Here is a 25,702-nt window from a genome sequence, read left to right as displayed (position 1 = left end):
TACTGAGACTTCAAGATAAAAAAACTTACACACAGAAAGGAAACAGTCCACAAAACTGAAAGGGACCCTTGGAGAAGATATTTGCAAACGAAAGGTTAGTATCCACAGTCTATAAAGAACTTATCAAATTCAACACCCAAAAAACAGTTAATGCAGTTAAGAAATGGGCAGAAGACATCAATAGATAGTCATCTGGAAAGAAGCCTTCTTTGGAAAACTAACAGCCACATGAAACAGTGTTCAACATCATTCATCATCAGGAAAACACAAATTAAAACCAAGATGAGATGCTACCTCACACCTGTCAAAATGGCTACAGTTAACAACGCAAGAAACAAGAGATACTGGCCAGGATGCAGAGAAAGGGGAACCCTCTTGCACTGTTGGTGGGAATGCAAACTTGTGCAGCCACTGTGGAAAACAGTATGGAGGTTCCTCAGAAAGTTAAAAAAAGAACTACCATGTGATCCACCAATTGTACCACTAGGTATTTACCCAGAGGATACAAAAATACTGATTCGAAGGGTATGTGCACCCCAGTGTTCATAGCAACATTATCAACAATAGCCAGACTATAAAAAGAGCCCAAATGTCCATCAACTGATTAATGGATAAAGAAGAGGTATATATATGCAATGGAATATTACTCAGCCATCAGAAAGAATGAAATCTTGCCATTTGCAACGGCATGGATGGAGCTAGAGTATATTGATGCTAAGCAGAATAAGTCAGCCAAAGAAAGACAAATACTATATGATTTCACTCATGTGTGGAAGTTAAGAAAGGAAACAGATGAGCATATGGGAGGGGGAAAAAGAGAGAGGGAAACAAACCCTAAGAAATTCTTCATGACCGAGAACAAACTTAAGGGTTGATGGAGGGAGGTGGGTGGGGAATGGGCTAGATGGGTGACAGCTATTAAGGGGGGCACTTGTTACAAGCAGCACTGGTTGTTGTACGTAAGTGATGATCACTGAATTCTATTCCTTGGAACCAATATTGCACTGTATGTTAACTAGAATTTAAATAAAAAATTTTCAAAGCCTCAGCATTTAAAGTTACACTTAATAAAACGTATACACACACACACACACAAAAGAAAAGTGTTATGATTCAGTTCATGCCTCCAGAAAAAGTAAATTACTAGGTGTTGATGGCGATTAGCAGAAACTTGCAATGTTGGGGTGCCTGGGTGGCTCCGTTGTTAAGTACCTGCCTTCGGCTCAGGTCATGATCCCAGGGTCCTGAAATTGAGCCCCCGCATTGGGCTCCGTGCTCAGCGGGAAGCCTGCTTCTCCCTCTCCTACTCCCTCTGCTTGTGTTATTTCTCTAGCTATGTATCTCTCTGTTAAATAAATATATTTTTAATATGTTAAATAAATAAAATACTTTTTTAAAAAAAGAAAGAAACTTGCAATGTAAAATCTTTGAATGTTAATGGTCTACTACAGATACTTAAGCCTGGATAGGTTTACCTTTCTCATGGATAAGAAAAGGTATTACTAAATAAATTTGTTGATAAATTTGCCAGAGTGGTTTAATATGCTGAAGAAATGAAGATACTCTTAAGGACTTTAGCTCCTGTTTGTTTGCAGTGGATACCATTATAGCTCAATGATTATGTCTATTAAAAACTGTCCAGGGGTGCCTGGGTGGCTCAGTCGGTTAAGCGTCTGCCTTTGGCTCAGGTCATGAACACAGGGTCCTAGGATCAAGCCCCGCATCGGGCTCCCTGCTCAGTGGGAAGTCCGCTTCTCCTCCCTCTGACCCTCCCCTTTGCTCATGCTCTCTCTCTCTCTCTCAAAATAAAATCTTTAAAAAAAAAAAAAAAAAACCAGGAAGGATGATTACTAAGAATATTTCATAAGCCTCTTAAGTAACTATTCACATTGGCTTATAGTTAATTAAGTTTTCATGTAATTTTGTGTTTTTTGTAATCGATGCACAAGTAGTCTTCAAGTGTTACAGGACTAATATGGAAAAGTAGTGCCATTGGGAAGTTGTTATCAGACATTTTATGTTGATAAATGACGTCTTTGTTGCAGAAAGTCTGAAGAAGAGCCTTGTTAACTATCCCATTAGAATGAGCATTGTGTATTAATATATATGAAGGATTTTTAAGCAGTTACTATCCAGATACTTGGTTTTGTGATCTGAATTTGCATTTCATACCATAAAAAATACTTCTTTTTATTCAAGATATATTGAGCATGTATAGATAGCTAAGACACAGTTCCTAGCCCCTTTGACCCCAGAGCTTAATTTCTACTATCACCTTAAAGTAGAACTAATTATAATACTATGAAAATGTGGGGCGCCTGGGTGGCTCAGTGGGTTAAGCCGCTGCCTTCGGCTCAGGTCATGATCTCAGAGTCCTGGGATCGAGTCCCGCATCGGGCTCTCTGCTCGGCAGAGAGCCTGCTTCCCTCTCTCTCTCTCTGGCTGCCTCTCTGTCTACTTGTGATTTCTCTCTGTCAAATTAATAAATAAAATCTTTTAAAAAAAAATACTATGAAAATGTGATTAGTGTCCTGTGGTAGTAGAAAGTGCTTTAATACCATTTATTGTAGCTCTGAGTGGTTTTCCCCAACTTATTTTTTATAGTAGGCATGTGGTGAGGAATTGGATCAGATGTCTGAGAAAAATTAGTACTTTTAATCATATAAATGTACTTAATAAGGCATATTCTTGGTTTTTTTACACAAACTTATTTGAAAACCTTTTGACTTATGTGTTAGTAAATATAAAAACTCAGAACTTAACTAAGTTGTTGTTTGAGGTGCTTTATCTGTTTTTCTCAGTAATTAGCAATGATGCTGCCTACAAAAAGTTGGCTTTTTTGTTGTTAAATTTTGGAATTTCATGGGACACTGTTGTTATTTTAAGGAAACAAAGAATCAACCTCAAAACTTAACTTTTTAATTCAGATTTACCTAGGATTACACAGTGTCTCGGCCATAGAAAAGTTTCTGTTATGTATCTTTTATAGAAACCAGATCCAGTTATTTGTTAAATAATATTGGGGTAGTTTCATGGCTTAATGTCGCAAACAAACAAAAAAAGTGAAGACAGACTTTACACCCCAGGCAGTACTGTATACCATAACTCTTGGATACATTTTCTTCAGATTAACATAGCCTTTTCGGTATGCGTGTCTGGATGCTAGATACTCTTGTTGCTTGTTAGAAGAAAAAAGTGCTCTTTCATCCTAAAATCTAACCATTCCAGATAAAGTTGTTAAATTCATGTCCAAATTTTTTTTCTCTTACCACCAAATGATACCAAGATTTGTAACTGCATAGGACATACAAGATTGGCATTTTTCAGGAATTTTGAGAGTCCCGCTTAATGGTATATGTCACCCCCCACCCCCTAAACTTTATTCTGTTACTGATACGGAGATTATTGGCCTGAGAGTTTGTGTTTACTTTCTGTCCTGTTGTTTTGCCCACTTTCTCCTCCAGTCTAATTCATATATATTAATACACAGTGTCTTTTATGGTAGCACCGTAACCTGCAAATCTGAGTTCGAGTGTTTACTTTGTTTTCTTTTGTATTTTAAAGTCTTTTCCTCATAACCTACTGAGTCACCTCCATTTAAATGTGACCTGTAATACCATTCATTAGAAGAAGAAAATATTCCTGGGGATAGTATAAATGAAAAAGCTGGAAACAAAGCCCTAATGTTTAACTTTTGGCTTGCTCATATTTGAAAGTGGATTATCTGCCTTTGATTTTTTTGTGTGTGTGTGAAGCAGTCAAACCGAATCCACTAGAGCAAAGATCAGCAAACTATAGTCCAGATCCAGCCCACAACCTGTGGTTTTTGGTTCACTTTCTAGAATTGGTTTTTAGATTTTTAGGTGGTTGGGTGGAAAAAGAGCAACATTTTGTTACACATAAAAAATACGCGAAATCCAGATTTCACTATTCATAAGTAAAGTTTTATTAGGACATATTCATGCTCATTTATTTTGATACCTTTGGTAGCTTTTGTGCTACAGAGGTGTCGTTGAGAACAGAGATCATATGACCTGCTAAAGCTAAAACGTTTACCATCTGGCTCTTCACTGAAAGTTTTGTTGACCCCTGCCCTGGGGTATGATTCACCACAAAAGAAAGAATGGATCCTTGAGACTATGTACATTTATCTGGAGGTTCTTTAACTCACAACCTCATTTACTTTGACCATAGATTAAAACCTGGAAGTAACCAAAGAAAGGCTTCAGTAAAGCTCAGGTCCTTCTTTACTCTTGAGAAAATTTCTTGTTTTCTACTCTGGTGTTTTCATTTTTCTTTTCTTTTTTTTAAAAAGATCTTAATTATTTATTTATTTATTTGACAGATCACAAGTAGGCAGAGAGGCAGGCGGGGGGGCGGGGGAGCAGGCTTCCTGCGGAGCAGAGAAACTGATGCAGGGCTCGATCCCAGGACCCTAAGATCATGACCTGAGTTGAAGGCAGAGGCTTTAACCCACTGAGCCACCCAGGTGCCCCTGTTTTCATTTTTCTTTTTTTTGTTAATTTTCACTTATTTATTTATTTATTAAAGTTTTAATTTATTTATTTATTTGGGAGAGATACAGTGAGAGAGAGAGCATGAGGGGCGAGAAGGTCGGAGGGAGAAGCAGACTCCCCATGGAGCTGGGAGCCCGATGCGGGACTCGATCCCAGGACTCCGGGACCGTGACCCGAGCCAAAGGCTCGGTTGCTCACCAACTGAGCCACCCAGGTGCCCTGTTTTCATTTTTCTTAATAAAAATCTCCCTCTGGGACCCCTGGCTGCTGAGCCACCCAGTCAGTTGAGCGTCTGTCTGCCTTTGACATTGGTCATGATCCCAGAGTCCTGGGATCAGGTCCTGTGTTGGGCTCCTTGCTCATCAGGGACCTTGCTTCTCCCTTTGCCTGCCATTCTCCCTGGCAGGGTTTTCTTTCTCTTTCTCTTTAATAAATAAATAAAATCTTATAAAAAGATTCCTCTTCTTTCTCTCATGGACTTGTAGAAAGGTAATACAATACAGATAAATAGATGAAAAAAAACGGTGTACTCTGATCACTTAAGGACTGTATGAATTTTGGGTTGTTTACTTTCAGTCTTTTTTGTGTTTTCAAATACTTACTTGAAAGCACACAAGTGAGTGTGAGTGGGAGGAAGTGCAGAGGGAGAGGGAGAAGCAGACTCCCCTCTGAGCTCGGATCCCCAGCACCAGGCTCGCAGGACTCCATCCCAGGACCCCCAGATCATGACCTGAGCCAAAATCAGATGCTTCATCGACTGAGCAACCCAGCCTCCTCTCCTTTCAGTCTTTCTTAATGTTACCATCTAAGCATTTTCTTAATTTCAAATTCAAATATTTTTAGTAGTTACATGATACTCCATTTTATAAATGTGTTGTATGGCGGTTATGTGGTTTATAGTTTCAGAATTTCTGTAATCTGCAAGCAGCACTACTGCAAGCATGCTTGTAATAAAGCTTTATATATAAATATATATATATATTTATATAAACAAATATATAAATATATTTGTCTTTACAGGTTGTTTCCTTTTGGAGACTTCTCAGTTTCCAGTATCTCTGGTTGCCTCAAAGTCTGTCCTTTGGTTCTTCAAGCCTTTAAGACTGGATTCTTTATAGGAAATTTGGCACCCTACCTCCAAACCCAGGCCTGTCCTCAGGCAAAAAAAAAAAAAAAAAAGGCCAGGGCACCTGGGTGGCTCAGTTGGTTAAACAACTGCCTTCAGCTCAGGTCATGGTCCCAGAGTCCTGGAATCGGGTCCCACATTGGGCTCCCAGCTCCATGGGGAGTCTGCTTCACCCTCTGACCTCCCCTCTCATGTTCTCTCTCACTTTGTCTCTCTCTCTCTCTCTCTCTCTCTCTCAAAATAAATAAATAAAAATATTTAAAAAAAAAAAAAAGGCCATTAAAAAACTCACTCTATGCCAGTCCTTTCTTTTAAGTGTAGACTCTCTTCCAGTTTGGTTTTTTGTTGTTTTCTATTACCTTCGGGTTTCTCTTTTGTCTAGAGTATATAAGTATTTGCAGAGGATTTAGGTTAAAGGAGCTACACCTCCAATTACTGGGAAACCTGTGCAATTCATTTTAACTCTTTTTTAATAACAGTGATCATATTTTAACTTTTTTTTTTCTATAAAATCTAACACATTGAAGATGTCCAGTAAAAGCTTACTGAGTAAATGAAAGGGTGAATAAAATACTCATTTTGTGAAAACCATTAATGAATCCAGCTTTTCTAACAAGAAAATAGCTTCTCTGCCATCCATATAACTTTTTTGATATAGTATCTGTTCAGATCTTTTGCCCATTTTTAAATTGGGTTATTTTTAAAGATTTAATTTATTTATTTGGCAGATCGCAAGTAGGCAGAGAGGGAGGCAGTTGGGGAGGGAAGCAGGCTCCCCGTTGAGCAGAGACCCCTTTGTGGCTCTCCATCACAGGACCCTGAGATGATGACCTGAGCTGAAGTCGGAGGCTTAACCCCCTGAGTGACCCAGGCGCCCTGGGTTATTATTTTTTGAGAATTTTTTTTTAAGAGTTTATTTATTTGATGGAGAGACAGTTTGGGAACACAAGCATGGGGAATGGGAGAGGGAGAAGCAGGCTCCCCACTGAGCAGGGAGCCTTGTAGTGGCTTGATCCCAGGGCTAAAGGCAGTCACTTAACAATTGAGTAGTCACCCAGGCTTCCCAAGAGTTTTTAAATACATTCTTGATACAAGTCCTGTATTGGGATATGTGATTTCCAAATATTTTTCTCCTGGTCTGTGGTCTTTTCATTATCATCAGTGGCTTTCGTATAGCGTGTTTTTATTGATGAAGTCAAATTTTTTAGACATTGGTTTTTCTTTTATTGACTCTGGTTTTGATGTTAAAAATCATTACCAGATGCTAGGTCACACAGCTTTTCTGTTGTTCGAGAAATCTTATAATATTAGGTGTTACATTTAGGTGTATGATCTATTAGTTAATCTTTACATTAAGATGTAAGGAATGTGTTGAGGTTCATTTTTTGCATATGGATATATCATTGTTCAAGTATCATTTGATGAAAAGATTGAAGAGCTTATTTATTTATTAAAGATTTTATTTATTTATTTGACAGAGAGAGATCACAGTAGACAGAGAGGCAGGCAGAGAGAGAGGAAGGGAAGCAGGCTCCCTGCTGAGCAGAGAGCCCGATGTGGGACTCGATCCCAGGACCCTGAGATCATGACCCGAGCTGAAGGCAGCGGCTTAACCCACTGAGCCACCCAGGCGCCCCTGAAGAGCTTTTTAAATAGTTAACTTTTTTAAAAAAGATTTTTATTTTCATTTTTTAATTTCACAGACAGAGAGAGAGATCATAAGTAGGCAGAGAGAGAGGGGGAAGCAGGCTCCCCGCCAAGCAGAGAGCCTGATATGAGGCTCGATCCCAGGAGCCTGAAATCATGACCTGAGCCGAAGGCAGAGGCTTAACCCACTGAGCCACCCAGGCACCCCAATAGCTAACTTTTTAAAAAAATATTTTATTTTTATGTAAGGTCTACACCTAACGTGGGACTTGAGCTTACAACCCCAAGAACAAGAGTTGCATGTTCTATGGACTGAGCAGTCAGGCACTTTAATAGCTCAGTTATGAACGCTTATGTACCCAGCACCAATTTAAGTGTTCTTTGTTACCTTTTATGTACCCAGCACCAATTTAAGTGTTCTTTGTTACCTTTTTCAGCTTTACAGTAAGCCATGTGGCAGGTGCTACCGTTACCCTCCCATGAAGAAACTGGGAAAAAAGCTAGTAAGCTGTGAGAACTATAATTGAATACAGTTGTGTCCCCTTGTAAGCTTAGGAGTTTGACCTTATAAGTCAAGGATTAAAATACATGAGTTACATGAACAAAGTATAATTAAGAAAGATAAGTGATTACACTTTGGAGATTATATGATGGGAATATGGGAGAGGATCATAATATTTTAGGTAAGAGATGGTGGTAGTCTAAACAGACAGCTGGTGGGGCACCTGGATGGCACAGTTGGTTAAGCGTCCACCTCTTGATTTTGACTCAGGTCATGATTTCTGGGTGGTGAGATCAAGCCTTGTGCTGGAGCTGAACCCGGGGCAGGGAACTTGCTTCAGATTCTCTCTCTGCCTTTCCCTCTGCTCCAACCCCCCCAAAAAAAAACCTTAAAAAAAAAAAACTCACAATAATAACCAGACAGATGGAAAATAGATATAAGTGAGGTTGATATTAGTCATAGGATATTGGTGTAAGAAAGGAAAGAATTAAGTTATAAGTGGGGAAGAAAGAAGAGTAAAGTTGAAATTTTGCCCAGGGAATGGGAGGAAGGAGATAATTGGAAATTTTTATGAGGAGAGAGATTTTTGTTCATAAATAGAAATGTTAGAACCAGGGTCCTAAGCATATATATAACAGTGAGAGTGGATTAGATTGCACAGGATAAAGGGTAGAGAGGAGACTACCATGGATAGAGTACTAGGAAACACTAACATTTAAAATGAGTTGAAGAGACAAATGGAAGTCTGGGAAGAAGCCTGAGAAAAAGCAGCTGGGGGTGGGGGGCAGTTTGAGTAGAAGAATTTTAAGAGACAGAATGGGAACAAAGAACTCCTCCCTTACAGGAAGGACGGAGTGCTTTGTAATGTCACATGCTGTGGATTTTTAAAAAGAGAGAGACTGATTGGGGGAAATAATAGGATTATATTGTAAGACCCCAAAGCTCAGAAAGCTAAATTTGTAGTGGCCTCAGTGTTGAGTGATTTTTCCGCCACAGTGCTTAACGGTAGGAGGTAAGGGCCTCTGACTCCAGAACACATTGTCATGTGAATGATAAACTAAACAATTAGAAAAGGAAAGACAAAATACACTTTAGTTTTAGTGTAAGGAGAAAGGAAAGGAGCTCCTCTTAAGGAAATTCCAATACGTTCAGTGAAATTTTTTTTTTATCATTGGTATCAGATCTACAAATAATGAAGTGCTGAGAAGTTTTGAAAAATGTTAACTGAGGTAAAAAAGTAATTTTGTAATTGGAACTATAACAAAAAATAAACTATTTTAGTATTTGAGCTTGCTTCTTTTCTTCTTTACTTTCCGTCTATTTTGTTCAACTAGTAGGGGTTTCTCTTGATACACAGACTAGCCCAAGAACTTTTGACCCCAGGGTTTTAATTTTAATATAGATTGCTATTATGTGCTTTCTTTAGGAAAATCTGTCTTCATAGAGAAATCAGTTTTTGCCTGTCTCCGCTCATGCTAATAGCAGTAATAGCAGCAATGTAATATAAAAATATTTGATGCAGTCTATTTAAATTTTTCTTTTTACTAATTTTTGTTTTTGTTATTCAACAGGTTTGATCTGTGGATGAAATGAATCATGATTTTCAAGCTCTTGCATTAGAATCTCGGGGAATGGGAGAGGTAAATATTTATTAATACTGAGAATGTGTACCTCACATTGATTATTTGAGCCATTGAGACTTATTCTTGAAAATCATAAGTATTCTTGAAAATAGTGGTTATGTCTTCCACATGTGGGTTTTTTAAAATCTTGGATTATACAGTTTTATAGTTGTGGTGATTTCAGTTTTTGTTTTTTTAACCCCTAGTGGTAATTTTTAGTGAGATTGTGTCTAGTTGATTTGATTGACTTGGTTTAGATCACGTTTTATATTTTGGTAATGAACAATAATTACTTTGCTCTGAAAAGAGCCTTTCTTTATCCTTGTCCTGCTGTTTTATATATGTATGCTGTTTGCTTTTGCCATACTTAATTGTTCACTATTCTCTCTTCTAAAAAAAAAAAAACTCTCCTTGTTCAGTGTTTGCTTAATAAACTTCTAATCCTCTACAAGACTGTATTGAGAAATGAGTCTTATCTATTGTCCCATTGCTATCTGTAGAATTACTTCCTCTTCTGACTTCTCATAGATCTTTGTACATATTTTTATTATATTACTTTGTTACAGTTTTTATATCAGTCTCTTATATAGATTGTTAGTTTTGAATGACTGACCATAGTGAGCATTCTGAATTTTTTAACAGATTTTATCAGTCCTGTTAAATATATGATTTTCTTTGGGGCATTCCATTTAACTGCACCATTACATAATTTAAGGCATAAAAAATGCTTAGTTTTCCATAAACCTAAAGAATATTTAGAAAACTTTAATTGCTTATAAAAACCCTTGTGGTCACATCTTTATTTTGTCGTGTTCTGTAGTACTAACATAGTTGGACTTTGCTAATAGAACATAACCATGAACAGACATAAGATGTGTAATAACTGCTTGCTCCTGGAGATTATTTTACTTTGGTAGATTAGAGACCTTCCTGAGACTCACTCCATCCAATGCTGTGCTCTTCAGATGCAGAAAAAGAGTCCAGTCACTCCTCTGGGCCACAAGAGGGCACCCTGCAGCTAGCTAACCCTTCCCTTCTTCAGAACAGCGTTTTCCAAAGAGTTTGTCATTTTCAGAGGACTGATTTAAGGGTGAGTTAAGGTGCTTAAGCATAAGTATTGCCAAAGTAAACTTGTTAGTCTAGTGCATAAGGTAAAATTATGGTCCCTAAGAAAGATTTGAAAGAGGGAATAATTTTTTAGTCAAACAACAACAAACTAGAGCTTCACTGCAGTACAGTGGCTACTTAGGCTTTATTTACGCTATGGGCGAATAAAAAGAAGCAGTTGAAAAGGGCTTTTTGTTTCCTTCCCTGCTACTTGTTTTCTTAGGTTATTCTGCTTTCTAAAGAAGACCAGTCTTAAAAGCAGGTTTTTTTTTTTTTTTTTTTTTTTTTTTTAAAGATTTTATTTATTTATTTGTAAGAGAGAGAGAGTGAGAGCGAGCACAGGCAGACAGAGTGGAAGGCAGAGTCAGAGGGAGAAGCAGGCTCCCTGCGGAGCAAGGAGCCCGATGTGGGACTCGATCCCAGGACGCTGGGATCATGACCTGAGCCGAAGGCAGCTGCTTAACCAACTGAGCCACCCAGGCGTCCCTTAAAAGCAGGTTTGAACAGTGTTTCAGCCAAGTCTGTGACAAACTTGAACTTGTTTTCTTTTTTAAGATTTTATTTATTTGACAGACAGAGATCACAGGCAGAGAGGCAGGCAGGGGGTGGGGCAGGCTCCCCGCTGAGCAGAAAGCCCTTTGTGGGGCTCTATCCCAGGACTCTGGGATAATGACCCGAGCCAAAGGTAGAGGCTTTAACCCACTGAGCCACCCAGGCACCCCGCGAACTTGAAAGAGCAAGTGAAGTCACACCATTAACTTAATTCTCTTAGACCGACCCTCCCCTCCAAGCACTTTACTTCCTACATCTACATTGTATGTGTATTTACCGATTGGCTTATTTCCCCCCTCCCTTTCCAAATAGTTGATAAAGGTAAAGACATCTTTGCAGGTAAAAAAAAAAAGTTATGATCAGAAACAGTTGGAAGAGTTTCGTTAGTTATTTGGGGGTGGAGGAAGTATACTTGAGGTTTTTGGGGAAAAGAAGCTGGGTTGGAATAGTATGTTAATCTAAACTTAAAGCTAGGCTTTCTTAATGGAAATTTCAGATATGCCGAGTAAAAATGGCTAGGATAAAAGTGGCTAGGGTTAAGACTACCTGCTTTTTTGGGCAGATAGCAGTACATCAGTGCTTCTGTGAACTTCATTCAGTAGAAATGTATTTTTAAATAAGCTGTTATCACTAATTATTTTTTCTTAACAGTTTACCAGCTAATTCTGTTACCTCTAAGAGATAGCTAAGAAACTTCAGGTTTCTGCCTCTGGGTTCTCTCTCCCACAAGCCTTTCTATCTTTCCTCATCTCACAGGCAGCAGGGAACCTTCTGGGATTTCCTTCTTTGCCTGTCTCTCTCTCACCAGTCTTCTCCTCCTTTCCTGACAGGTGAGGTTTTTTTGTTTTTTTTTTTTATCCCAGAATTCATTCATTTTAATAAATTAAAAAATAGCCCTGAGTTTCTGGCTCTTCAGTTTTCTAAAATTGCTTGTTTATTTTTTTAATGTGACATCTTTTTTTAAAGCATTGCCCTATTCTTGACTTTTTCTTCAACAATAAAGTTTTCTTTATTATATCTTAAATTGTTTAGATCTTTAATGTAGGAAGCACTGCATTATGTATAGGACTGTTTTCAAATGTACTGGGTTTTACAGATTGAGATACCTTTGCTGGCCCATCATCAGAAGGGCAGTCTTTCTATTTGGTCATCCAGAAATGGGAACAGATCTGTATTCATCCATTCATAAACTCATTCTTTCCATATTTTTCATAGCATGTTCTTGTCAAAAAACACTGATTTGTATTACATCATATTGCTTAAAAAGAGCAAAGGTAATTCATAGGAGGTTGGACTCAGCTTCATTAGTATAGTATATTAAAACCACACTGCAGAGACACATATCTGTTATTTTATATGCACGCTTTATGTTCCTGTTTATTTTTTTTAAATAGGGGAAAAGAGGCCTCTACCTGAAATTTTTTAGGAAACCCAGAATTTAACTTTTAAGTCACTGAGTTAATGTGTTTTATTTGGGGAATATTCATAGCTTAGTATGATAAATAATGCTCCCTCTTTTCTTACGCAGTATGTGTGTATGTATGTATTTATTTATTTATTAAGGTTTTATTTATTTATTTGGCAGAGAGAGAGAAAGAGAAGTCACAAGGAGGCAGAGAGGCAGGCAGGGGGCGGGGAGGAGCAGGCTCCCTGCTGAGCAGAGTGTCTGATGTGGGGCTCCATGCCAGGACCCCAGGACCATGAACTGAGCTGAAGGCAGAGGCTTAACCCACTGAGCTACCCAGGCACCCCAGTACACAGTAATATTTAAAGAAAATTATGTGCCAAGATCCCAGGTGGTATGGTGAAGTAGAATACTGGATAGGGAAGTAAGGAGACTTCTGTTTTCCCTGATCTACCACTAGTGCTATGACCTCAAGTAAGACGGCTTCTTTGAAGACAGTAATAAGAATTACCTTTTGTATGAATTATATGTATCTCAAATGTTACAGCTCTGACCTGAGCTTTTAGGGATGACTGGAATGGAAACCAGCTACTTGAAGACCGATCATAGTTTTGTCTACATAAATCTTTATCTTAACTATTTTACCTTAAACTTTATCCACTATAATGAATACCCACATTATATAGGCTGAATAGCTTGATAATACCATTAAAGTTTATTATATCTAGTGGTATTCTACTGAGAATTTTCAGAAATGCTGATGATTTAGACTGATTGAAAAGAACCATCTTCTGTAGTAGTTACGTGTAAAGAGAATGAGCCGTGTAATTATACAGATTGATGAGATTCACTTCCTGATGCTGCCACTTACTAGCCACATGTATAACGTTGGTTCTGTTTCCTCATGCAGAATGGGACTGTATTAGGCATCTGTTGTTTATTTCATGATCCACCTACAATACTCAGATGGACTTGAAAATATAATGAACAATGACAGTTCTTAAATCAGCCATTTAAATGTTGCTGGTTAGTATGTAACTTATATTTTACAGTATAAGAAGATTACTAATTTTTAGTAGTAAAGATATCTAATACTTATGTGTCTGCTGTGTGCTAGATACTGTTCTAAGCAGTTTACATAAGCTATTTCATTCTAGCCTCAAGAAGCTCATGACAGTTGCTTTGTTATTATACTTAGAGATGAGGAAACTGAGACTCAGAATGGTTAATTAACTGGCCCAAGATGATGTATAGTAGTGATGGAATGGATGCCTTGACTATTTACAGTAATGCTTCCTATTGGAAGTGATGACGTCTACTGTTTTCTGTTAAAGCATATTAGGAATGGAGAAGATTTGGTGAAGTTGTAAGATTTGAAAAAATGAAAAAGTATTGCTTTCTTTTATTAACAGAAGAGATTAAAGTCTGCAAGAGCACTCTTCTGGGGTTCTAAAGAATTGCCTTGGGGCGCCTGGGTGGCTCAGTGGGTTAAGCCGCTGCCTTCGGCTCAGGCCATGATCTCGGGGTCCTGGGATCGAGTCCCGCATCGGGCTTTCTGCTGAGCAGGGAGCCTGCTTCCTCCTCTCTCTCTGCCTGCCTCTCTATCTACCTGTGATCTCTCTCTGTCGAATAAATAAATAAAATCTTTAAAAAAAAAAAAGAATTGCCTTGTGGTTTTTTTTGTTGTCTACAGATTTAGTTATTAACATTTGTGCCCCTCTTTTCTGAATTTCCATTTATAGAGAGAGTCATCTTACATCCTGATTTGCCCAGACAGTCCGGATACATATCTGTTGTCATGGCATAATTATTATTATTACTGTTTTTTAAGTTTTATTTATATGACAGGAAGAGAGAGAGAGGGAATACAAGCAGGGGGAATGGGAGAGGGAGAAGCAAACTCCCCGCTGAGCAGGGAGCTTGATGTGGGGCTTGATCTCAGGTGCCCTTGTCATGGTATAATTATTAATAGCACCCCCTTCCTCAAAAGTGTCCCACTTTGGATTTTTATGAACACCTTAATTTAAAACACCATATTGCAGACATAAAGCCTTTCAAATTTTTTTGATTCTTAGGATTATGTTAATTTGGTTGGTTATGTGATTTTTTATGTAACAATTTGCATTTAAAAAATCAAGTGTACCTCTAAAATTCTAGAGGAATTTATTACATATTTTGAGGCAGCATGCTAGGTTTTGAGTGATTTCTTTGAAGATGGAGAGGGCAAGCCATAAATGCTTCTTGAAAGAAAGAACTAATAAAATGGTGGACAGTTGGGGGATGAATTTGTATGTTCACCCTGTCGTTTCTGACTTGGGAGGACAGAGTTGCAAGTTGACAAATACTGAATTGACCTTGGTTTAAAGCTTCTGTGAATTATGGAACTAATACAAAGTGGTAGTGGATCATGTATTGTACAGATCTTTAAGATCTCTTAGCGCTTGTTTTCTGTAATATTCTTCCCCATTTCTACTGTAGTAAAAGAGTCTCCAGGGGCAAATCTCTATTGCTATTCCAACCAGCATACTGCCTAAAATCTTTTTTTTTTTTTTTTAACTGTTCTATCCTGAATTATTGCCTTCCCCTATGTTTAGCTCATTTTCATTTTATTCTTGATCACAACTAGTAGTTTCTGAAAGTATTTGGAATCATGTCTAAACTGTCACAAAAAGTTGTTTCTAGAAAGCACAGGCCTCAGTCAGAAGAAGTGTTAATTTTATTAACTACCAAATTGTTTTCCTGTGCATGATAACTTACACATATTTGCAAAATGAAAAGATATTCTTAGTATAGTGCTTGGCAGAAAGTAGGCATATTGGATAAGTGCTTAACTTTTTTTTTTCCCTGGTTGTATAATTTTGTATTTTAAAGCAGGGATACACTCTACTAAAGCACTGCATGGCACTTTATCACAAAGGCTTTGGAATGGTCTCAGAGAGTTTCTATTATTTCTGCTACCTTAGAAGATTAGTTTTAAGTCTTAGAAGACTTCTGTGTCTATGATGACTGCTTCTATTAAGTCAAAATTTTATTCTCAATCCTTATTTGTTACTGTTACTTTAATATGAGTCTTTTCATGATGTATGAGATAAGTTTATTTTCTCAGGAACCATAATTTTAAGGATTAAGTTGGGTTTTACTATGAATGAATGTTTAGTTATTTATATCAAGTATAGTCTTTTAGTATTATATTAATCAGCTTTGCATTTTGTTTGACCTTTTATAGTGAGATTTAAAACAACAGCAACAAAAACCCTGAAGGAAGAGGTTGCAGATTATTGTTTAAAATGTCTGTGCTTTAAATACAAATCATTTGCAGCCCAGGATGTTCCTAATGTGGAAAAGTGATTCTTTTTAAAATAGCAGAAGTTGTTTTCCTTTAAGATCAAATCTATTTAGTTTAGCAAAAAATCTGTAGATTAGGAACATGCACAAATTGAACTTTCTCCCCTGCCTTCAAAGCTGCTTCTGTAGTACTACCATTTACCTTATTACCCAAATTTAAAATTTTATCAGTCTCCTCCCCATTTGTAATCAGATTCTATTGACTGCTACTAAATACAGATAACTCTCAAACCATTTTATTTTTCTAGTTCTTTCTGTTACTACCCTATTTCAGTTCTTACCATCTTGGCCCTGTCATAGTTCTGTTAAACTGATTTCCTTGTCTGTAGTCTAGAATATCCATTATTCTTATAGCTTACAACTTGAGTTGTTTTCTGAAATGTAATGTCACTCTTAACAACCTCTCTGGATTCCCTTTACTTCAAAGTAATGTGTACTTTCTTTAGCTTGTCTTTAAGTCTCCTCAGGATCTGATCAAGAAAGCTTTACCAGCATCATCTTTGACATGCTCTCATCTGTTCATCCATCTCATACCTTCTTGTACACACAGTGCAATTTATTACGTTGGGCCTTTGTTCATGATATGCTTTATCTTCCTCGCCTTCCACTCACACTTTCACCACCCGCCACCCCCAGTTTTATTTCTCAGATCCAGTTCAGGTTTAAAGGAGTTGGTTTTATTACATTTAGTATGTTTGTGAGCTCTCTGAAGATAAGGTTACCAAGACCCTAAGGAGGCAAACACAGGTAATTTAGTGTGATAAGTGTAGTGTAAAAAGTATACGGGTTTAATTATGAGCACTGAAAGACAGGGTACCTAATTAAGGGCTGAGAGGGAGGAGGTCTTAAGAATGCTTATTTAAAATGCCAAATGCATGTCTCAGAAAACCAGTCTCTTGTTTTCAAACAGACATATCCCAGTCCATCTTCTCTGAGTTTCAGGGAAGGTTGAGAGGAGAGGCTTGGATAAGTATCATTAGGAATTAGCCAGATGTACATTTTGAATAATCAGTAAATCATTGTATCAGCACAGTTTTAATGTGCTGTGTGTGTCATATATATGGTAGATAAAGCATGGGGCTTTTAGATTATTTCAGAAGTATTTGAGGTTCCTTTCTGTGTGTCTTCCATCATCCATAGGTTCCTGATTTGGAATTGATAGATTGCTAGCATTCCAGACCTAGGAAGAGTCATGAAGTTAACTTCCATTGAATAAGTGAAGATGAATTTTCTATCATGGAAGCTGTGGCATAGGAGGTGATCCAAGGGCAGTCCTTGGAAGTAAAGGAGAGGTTTTCATCTTTTTATATAGATGTTTTTATTTATATTGAGTACAAAATTTAGTATGTTTTTTGAAAAAATTTACAAAGAAAGTCACATGGTGGTAAAACCATTTTAATTATATAGACAAGTCAGGAGGGGACTTTGACTAGGGTTCAGGTTTTTAAATTACTAGAGCCAGTCCCCAAACATTAAGTTGGGATTATTTTCTTTTTAACAAAACAAAATAGAAAATAGTTCTCTCTGAATTTTCCTTAGTATTGAAAACTAATTTCATATTGGTGGTAAGTTTGCTTTCACAAACCACGTAGAATTAGAATAAATTTGCAATTAGAATGAAACTTAAATTAATATTTTTTCCCTCCCGAATAGCTTTTGCCTACCAAAAAGTTTTGGGAACCTGATGATTCAACAAAAGATGGACAAAAAGGCATATTTCTTGGGGATGATGAGTGGAGAGAGACTGCCTGGGGAACTTCTCGTAAGTTATTGCTGTTATGTGTGAGAATTACGACTTGACTTGAATTTTTTGAAACCTTGCCTATCCCGAGACAGTATTTAGAGCAAATTTGTGATGTCTTTGTTGAAAATTGTTTAAGTCATTATAATGTATATTTTTAATATAAATTAACCCTTATCTAATGGTCTGCTTGATAATTAGAAGCATTTGTCACAGTAAAATACTACTGGATGATAAACTAACCTTAAATTTTGAGTGTAAATTACCTGGGTGTTTCTTTATTCGCCCTCTGCCCTCCCCCCCTACCCTTGTGCTTTCTCTTTCTCTTTCAAAAATAAATAAAAAAAATTTTTTTTAATTAATTTTTTTTAAGATTTTTTTTTTTTTTTTTTTTTTTTTTTTTTATTTGTCAGAGAGAACAAGTAGGGAGAGCTGCAGCCAGAGAGAAAACAGGCTCCCCACTGAGCAAGGAGCCTGATGTGGGACTCAGTCTCAGGATCCTGAGATCATGACCTGGGCTGAAGGCATACACTTCACTGACTGAGCCACCCAGGTGTCCCAAATACAGTCTTTAAAATAAAATAACATGTGCTTGAAAACTTGACTGGCAGAAATGTTTTGATTTTTATTTTGAAGGTTGAGTGCTTAATTACTTTATTTACTAGAACCAACTATTTTTTAAAGCATCTGAAGCAAAACATCTTGAGCACAACATGGTAATGAGAGATTATTTCTAAGATGAATGGTTGGGAAGTATTTTTGGTATGTTATATTTGGAGGACAAGCAATAAAACATTTAAGCAACATACTTACATCTTTTAGTGTCAAGTTTGTATTTTGAATTTCTTGTGCCACTTCCTTTTGTAACTTAACTTTTTTTAGTTGTAGGGATAAAATTTTAAAGATAAATATTAGTCTTTACCCAGAGATATGAGGAAGTTAGGAATGAATAAAAAATAAGTTATTTTGTTTATAGAACAAACATTTATTGAATGCCAAGTATGTACAGATATGAGTAAGATATCCCTTGTTCTAGAGGAATTGTTCTAAAGAAGAGTGTTTCCATGACTGCAAGAGACTTTATCATATAGTTAGTTTCTCTAGCCGAAGTTACCTTTTCACCCTCATGTTCATCTGTTTTTTTGCTCACTTTAACTCTTTACCCTTCATATCACTTCCTTTGGAATTCACTCTAACACTGGGAAGGATTAATGCCCCTTATTTCTGTTTCCATAGTATCCTGGATCATTTTTAATGATGCACTTTTACTCTTTTATGATTGCCTTATATTAAACCCGTGATCTCTTTGAGGGCAGGAACTGTCTTTTTCTTGGATTCCCCATACATAGTACAATGCCCAGCATACAAGAGACTATAAACCAACATTTGAAGTATATTAATGAATGGGGTGAATGATTGAATGAAATATAATAATGACTAATCCCTTGTGGATAAAGGTACTACAATGGAAATGTTTTAATATGCCTTAAAAAAGTAGTAGTCACTTAAAAACATAGGGTTAATGAAATGATGACTGAGTACCACTGTGATAGTTCAGCCTCTTAAGGACTAGACTTAATATTGAGTATTAGATGTGATAACAAATGAACCAGAGTTAGCTTACTGGTGCCTTAAAAAATTTTTTTTTGGTAAGTCTATTTGAATGTTGCCTCAAATATTTTATATTTGTATTCCATTTGTTCTCTAATCTTAAACATTGTTTTTTTTCTTCTTGTTATAAAAATGTAGAAAAGGGAGGCAAAGTGGGGGGCTTAGGAGGGTAGAGAAGGGAAAAAATGAAACAAGATGGGATTAGGAGGGAGACAAACCATAAGAGACTTTGTTTTTATTAAAAGATTTTTATTTATTTATTTGAGAGAGAGAAAGAAATCACAAGTAGGCAGAGAGGCTGGCAGAGAGAGAGGGAGAAGCAGGCTCCCTGCCGAGCAGAAAGCCTGATGCCGGCTGTGATCCCAAGACCCTGGGATCATGACCTGAGCCGAAGGCCAATGCTTAACCAACTGAGCCACCCAGGTGGCCCTCCATAAGAGACTCTTAATCTCACAAAACAAACTGAGGGTTGGTGGGGGTAGGTAGGGAGAGGGTAGTTGGGTTATGGACATTGGGGAAGGTATGTGTTATGGTGAGTGCTGGGAAGTGTATAAGCCTGACAATTCACAGACTTGTACCCCTGGGGCTAATAATGCATTATATGTTAAATTTTTAAAAAAGCGTACAAAATGTATAGAAAGGTATTCATACCAGAGGAATAATTTTTTTGTTAAAAATGAAAACCTTTAAGCTGGGAGGGACTTTTATTTATTTATTTATTTTAAAAGATTTTATTTATTTGAGAGAGAGCAAGCTGGGGGAGCTGCAGGCAAAGGGAAAGGAGAAGAAGGCTTCCTGTCAAGCAGGGAGCCCAATGTGGTGCTTGATCCCAGGGCTCTGGGATCATGACTTGAGCTGAAGACCCGATGCTTAACCAACTGAGCCACCCAGGAGCCCCTAGAAGGGACTTCTAAAAATAATGTTTAGGTGACAGTTTTTACACCAAGAATAGAAATTCTCTGATATTGACTGATTTTTTTCCAAACTTGTTTGTGTTTATAGTTGTACAGCCATGTGTTCTGAATCCATCCAGTATATATAACTATGAGCTTGAGGTGTGCCCCTGCCAGTTTAGGAGTTACTTTTATTCTTCTAGGTTTCACTTCTAAAGATTTTTGGTTTGAATTATAATGAATCATTAAGAAAGCTTTAACATTGGGGCGCCTGGGTGGCTCAGTGGGTTAAGCCATTGCCTTCAGCTCAGGTCATGATCTCAGGGTCCTGGGATCGAGTCCTGCATCGGGCTCTCTGCTCGGCAGGGAGCCTGCTTCCCTCTCTCTCTCTCTCTCTCTCTTGCCTGCCTCTCCATCTACTTGTGATTTCTGTCAAATAAATAAATAAAATCTTTAAAAAAAAAAAAAAAAAGAAAGCTTTAACATTTAACAAGATGCTATTGGCAGCTGAGCCTTCAGGTTAACGTTTCTGTCTCCATTGACCTTTCTGGTTTGACAGTTCTTAATCAGCTTTTTACTTTTTTTTTTTTTTTAAAACCAAATGACTTGCTTTCTGTGTTGCCAAGAAGTGTGCCCAGGCCAGCGAGTCTCAGCAGTATGAAAGCTTTTTTTCAGGATCATAATAACATTCAAAATAAAACAGGATGCTGATTTTTTACCTTAATATGTTAATTTATGTAGATACATTTTGATTAATTTAAAAGTACAAATGTATAATTGTGTTCTTCCTTCCAAACAGACCATTCAATGTCCCAGCCTATTATGGTACAGAGAAGATCTGGACAGGGTTTTCATGGAAACAGTGAAGTAAATGCAATACTGTCTCCGCGATCAGAAAGTGGAGGCCTTGGTGTGAGCATGGTAGAATATGTATTAAGTTCTTCTCCTGCTGATAAATTGGATTCTCGATTTAGGAAGGGGACTTTTGTAAGTATTTTGAATAAAGAAATATTTAATAATTAATCTGGTTGTTTGGTTATCTTTAAGTCCTTTTTTTTTTTTTTTTTTGGCTCTTCCCAGAGCAAAGGAAATCTTGGTGCTGTTGGAGCTCTGGTTTTCTTCTCTTGGCCACTTCTTGAAATACATGAAATAGAGAACCAATGGGAATATAATCTTTTAGCCATGTTACAAATATCAACCATATTAGTTAAGAAACATAATTTGCAAGATTACAGTTGTTTATTCATGGTAGTGCTTCATGTGGAAGTAACTAAACAAAATCATATGCCTTAAGTAGAATTTTAATCTTGTCTGTGGTGTTACTGCTTTTCCAGCACCGCTATAGTTAAGGTTGCCTTAGCCCTTCTGTTATAAATCACTGTTTTGTGCGCAGTTTTTTGGCCTTTGATAAATTAGTTGATTACAACATTAAAATAAGATTCAATGCTTTTATTGTTTACATGCACTATAGTGTAGTTTTAGGTCACCTTATGGTGCCTTTTTTTGTGTTCTATTAAATATTCAGAATCAAACAGATTCTTTTTCCTCAGGGCACTAGAGATGCTGAAACAGATGGACCTGAGAAAGGAGATCAAAAAGGCAAGGCTTCTCCATTTGAGGAGGACCAAAACAGAGATCTTAAACAAGGAGATGATGATGATTCTAAAATAAATGGCAGAGGTTTGCCAAATGGAATGGATGCCGATTGCAAAGATTTTAAGTAAGACTTTAACTTTCTCAAGAAGAAAAGCATATCTTCAGGGATGGTACTAGTAGTTGATGTGATTGATTTAGATATTTTCCAATTTTGGTTTATTTTATTTCCCTTTGTATCTTGTGTTAATCTAGTAGATTTATTTTTTTCATAAGGAGTATTAGTTGATTATGCACCATTAAAAAAAAAAATTCCTCAAAATAGTCTCAAACCGTGCATTTCTTTAAAGGAGTAATGTTAGAAGTTGCTGTTATCTTTCTGCTAACATGATAGTCTAAATTTTAACTTTTTCCTCCCTGCTAAAATTTAGTGAATTTTAGGCTTAATCTGTTTTTTCTTGGCAGACTCCTTTGGGGTTGCTCTTGAGCAGCTTTCTGTGGAGTTTCCTCTTCCTTCTATCCCTGTATTGTATCCCCCACCCAATCTAACTCCTAATCTCAGAAATGAGGAAATATTATTTCAGGAGCTGTGACCTTCCTTATTAGTGTTCCATTATTAGAATTTATGGTAATACTTAATATTCCTGAATTTAGGAGGTAAGGAACATATTCGAGACTTTAAAAAGTTAGCTTTGCGCTTAGAATTCTTTAAGTTGTAACGTTTCAGTTGTTTCTTTATGGCAGTTAAATGTCTTTTCTTCTAGCTTTGATCTCAGATTAGGCAGTATACATTTACCTAGATAATAGGGAGTTGTTTTCTTCATACTGAATTCCTACATTTTACACTTCAATAGTCAGATGCTTTGGGGCTTATACCTGAAAAATGAGCTGTTTCATTGAGATCCTGTGAACCATGGAATCTCAGTTAACTGAGTATAACCATATATGTGGATGGTATGCTTTTAAATTTATTGCCTTTAATTATCAAAAGCAGAGTAACAATGCTGCTTAAAATAGTGCCATTTGTGTCTGTTGTAAGTGCAAAAAAGCATCCAAAACCAGTAAACCTCTTTGATAAGAAATACATTTTAATGTTTTTCAATTTGTTTTAGAACCTTACCCTGATTTTACTTTTCTGCAATTACCTAATCTTAAGTTTTAGTCAAGGGCATATATTTAAAACTGAGTTTATGAGCCCTTCACAGTATGCATTTATAATTGAAGTGTTAATACACCATTAACTATAGCAAGAAAATAGCACCACTTAGTAGCGCAATGCCTTTTTTCTGTTATATCCTCTATTTATTGCTATATTAGAGTTGTTTGTTTGAAAGGCTATGCTTCTCCATAATACGAACTTTACTACATTTATTAGCATTCCAATTTTACTCCACTAAGTTTGGGGTATGCATTTAAAGTTGTTTGTGAAATATTCTAGATGTAGTATTGTGCTTGATAGGGTAAAAATGTTTTGGGCTAATAGCTGTGGCCATATTGACCATATATGCTAACATATCACTAATCTGTACATTAATTGATACAGCATCAGTATATAATCACTGGAGTGTAGAACTGAAAGGAAGTGAAGAACTATAGCAAGCTTTATTTTAAAATTAAAGAAGAACCTTTTAGGTTTTTTTTCCCTTCCCATATATATATTTTGAAAGAAAAACCTTCAAATATTCACATGAAAAATTAGGTATGGTTAAAATGGGAAAGGAATTAGAAATTTCTTCTAAATATTGCAAGGATAGTGGTTGATTTTTAAATAAAATGTAAGTTCACCTAAATACCTGGAAACCAATTCTTAAAATTAAGTAATTTTGTTAAGTAATGACTTTGTAAAATGTTCCTTGCATGTTAGGAAATTTATCTCGATGTGAAGCTTCTGAACATGGGGGAAGAGTTACATAAGTGTTAACAACTGGCCCTGAAAGCCAGGTGAAATAGTTACTGTTCCTTACTTAATGTACTTAATGTTTGCATATACTGTGAGCTCATGTTCTCAGAACAAACTTACTTCTTGTGACGGAAAAGATCTTGCCTAAAATATTTCTGCAGAAGAAAATACACTGTAAATGAGGATAGATTATGTCTAGGCATAAAGTAAAAATAAGCTTTAGACCATGAAAGATGTTGATAAAAAGGGAAAAGCCGGTGCTCAATAAATTTTTTGAGAAAATTAAAAAGGCTTGTTAGTAGGGGAAATTGCTGTTTTAATATGAAGTATACTCTTTTCTATTGTTATACATACTTAATTCTTGGTAAATATGTTATAAATTTCTATTTCTGGTTTTTTTTGTTGTTGTTGTTTTTGTCGTGGTTTTTTGTTTGTTTGTTTGTTTGTTTGTTTTGTAAAGATTTTATTAACCTAGTTGATAGAGACCAGGAACACAAGCTGGGGGAGTGGGAGGGGAGAAGCAGGCTCCCCACTGAGCATGGAGCTCAACTTGGGGCCCTATCCCAGGACCCCGGGATCATGACCTGAGCCAAAGGCAGATGTCTGAGCCCCCAGGCGCCCCTCTTCCTGATGATTTAAACTGTAACATTTTTGTGGATAAAGATGGTTTTTGGAAAGTTGTCATAGAGGCTTTTCACACTTCCTTTTTTTGCCCTTACTTGAAACAATAAGCACAAGAAGGTTATGTCTCTAGTCTCATTTAAGAAACTAAGGCCTGGAAGATGAAATGATATGCTCAAAATCCTATTTAAAGACAGACTGGAGTCAGCCTTCATCTTAGTTCATGTCCTTTTGCATTGTATCTCATTTTACACTCTAAAGTCATGAAAGCCATCCTTTATGGCCAGTTTTGTTTTTTTTCTGAACCATTATTAAGCAGGATATCGTGGCATAATTTTATGCTGGTGGAGAAGACCGGAAGTGTGGTAGATGGGTTTTGGTTTTGCGTCTTCCCATATTTGTCACTTGATAGTCTGCTATTCAAACTTACCATTCATTTTGTCTGATTTGAAAAAAGTTTCAGGTAGTCTAAGCCTAAATTGTGATATTGGCCAATTTTCTTAAGTGTAAAATTGAGTTACATCTTTATGCTATTCAAATTAGGGAGAGTGATCGTTAGTAGTGTGAACAAAGCAAAACCATGTCTGTTCTTAAGAGGAAGTTAAATTAGAAAAAAATGCTGAAGTGGAGTACGTTAGTGACCTGGTGTGCCTGATTTGCCCTCTGTATTTTACCACCATTTGGTTTTCATGATTTTCTTACTTTTCCATTCCAACTGTGACTGACTGACTACTTTTACTCATAAAGCCTTTCTGTTTTCTTTATATAGTCGTACTCCTGGAAGTCGTCAAGCCTCTCCAACTGAAGTAGTTGAGCGCCTGGGCCCCAGTACTAATCCCCCAGAAGGATTGGGGCCTCTTCCTAATCCTACAGCTAATAAACCACTTGTTGAAGAATTTTCAAATCCTGAAACTCAGAATCTGGATGCCATGGAACAAGTTGGTCTGGATTCCTTACAGTTTGACTATCCTGGTAATCAGGTACCCATGGACTCTTCAGGAGCTACTGTAGGCCTTTTTGACTACAATTCCCAGCAGCAGGTAAAGTGTGACCCTCCTTTAAAGAAGCTCCTCTTAACTGTGTGTTGGCGTAGCCTGAACTGTGTGTTGGTATAGCCTGAAGTGCATTGACCTGAATAACAGGAGTATTCTTAAATACTTGATGTTTTAGAAATAAAATGTTTTTATGGTTGAGAAAGTGATTGAGATCAGTGTTAAAATACACTATTCACAGCTTTCTAAATAGAAATGAAATGCTTTGAGACTAATCTTGGTATTAAATATTTTCTCTAATAGCTCTTTCAGAGGACTAATGCGTTAACAGTTCAGCAGTTAACTGCAGCTCAGCAGCAGCAGTATGCGTTAGCTGCAGCGCAGCAGCCGCATATAGGTGAGTCCAACCACTTTGATGAGACTGTTAGAAAGTCTTGTGTTAGTGTTAATTAGAACGCTTCAGTTTTCTTTTATTGAATGGTGTTACGTCGTGATGTTTCAAAACATCTCATTGAGATCAAAGAGTAA

General features: G+C 36.9%; 1 protein-coding gene across 7 annotated transcripts in view; it reads left to right on the top strand.

Annotated features, from left to right (window-relative positions):
* The window catches only part of PUM2 (pumilio RNA binding family member 2), a 102,758-nt gene that overhangs the window by 16,367 nt on the left and 60,689 nt on the right, over window positions 1-25,702 (top strand). For 4 of the 7 annotated variants that reach the window (XM_059405198.1, XM_059405197.1, XM_059405194.1 and 1 more), the window contains exons 2-7: window positions 9,364-9,432; window positions 17,477-17,585; window positions 20,868-21,055; window positions 21,619-21,788; window positions 24,952-25,222; window positions 25,478-25,571. In XM_059405198.1, coding sequence (XP_059261181.1) covers window positions 9,382-9,432; window positions 17,477-17,585; window positions 20,868-21,055; window positions 21,619-21,788; window positions 24,952-25,222; window positions 25,478-25,571 — 883 coding nt within the window. In that variant the 5' untranslated portion in view covers window positions 9,364-9,381. Of the gene's footprint in view, window positions 1-9,363; window positions 9,433-10,385; window positions 10,505-11,829; window positions 11,904-17,476; window positions 17,586-20,867; window positions 21,056-21,618; window positions 21,789-24,951; window positions 25,223-25,477; window positions 25,572-25,702 lie in introns of those variants that run through there. The other 3 variants (XM_059405196.1, XM_059405195.1, XM_059405199.1) reach the window with 3 other exon arrangements.

This window comes from Mustela nigripes, chromosome 7 (assembly GCF_022355385.1).
Source record: "Mustela nigripes isolate SB6536 chromosome 7, MUSNIG.SB6536, whole genome shotgun sequence".
In the NCBI taxonomy this organism is placed as follows: Eukaryota; Metazoa; Chordata; class Mammalia; order Carnivora; family Mustelidae; genus Mustela; species Mustela nigripes.
Note: the sequence above shows the minus strand (reverse complement) of the source record. Positions and strands in the feature narration are given on the sequence as shown.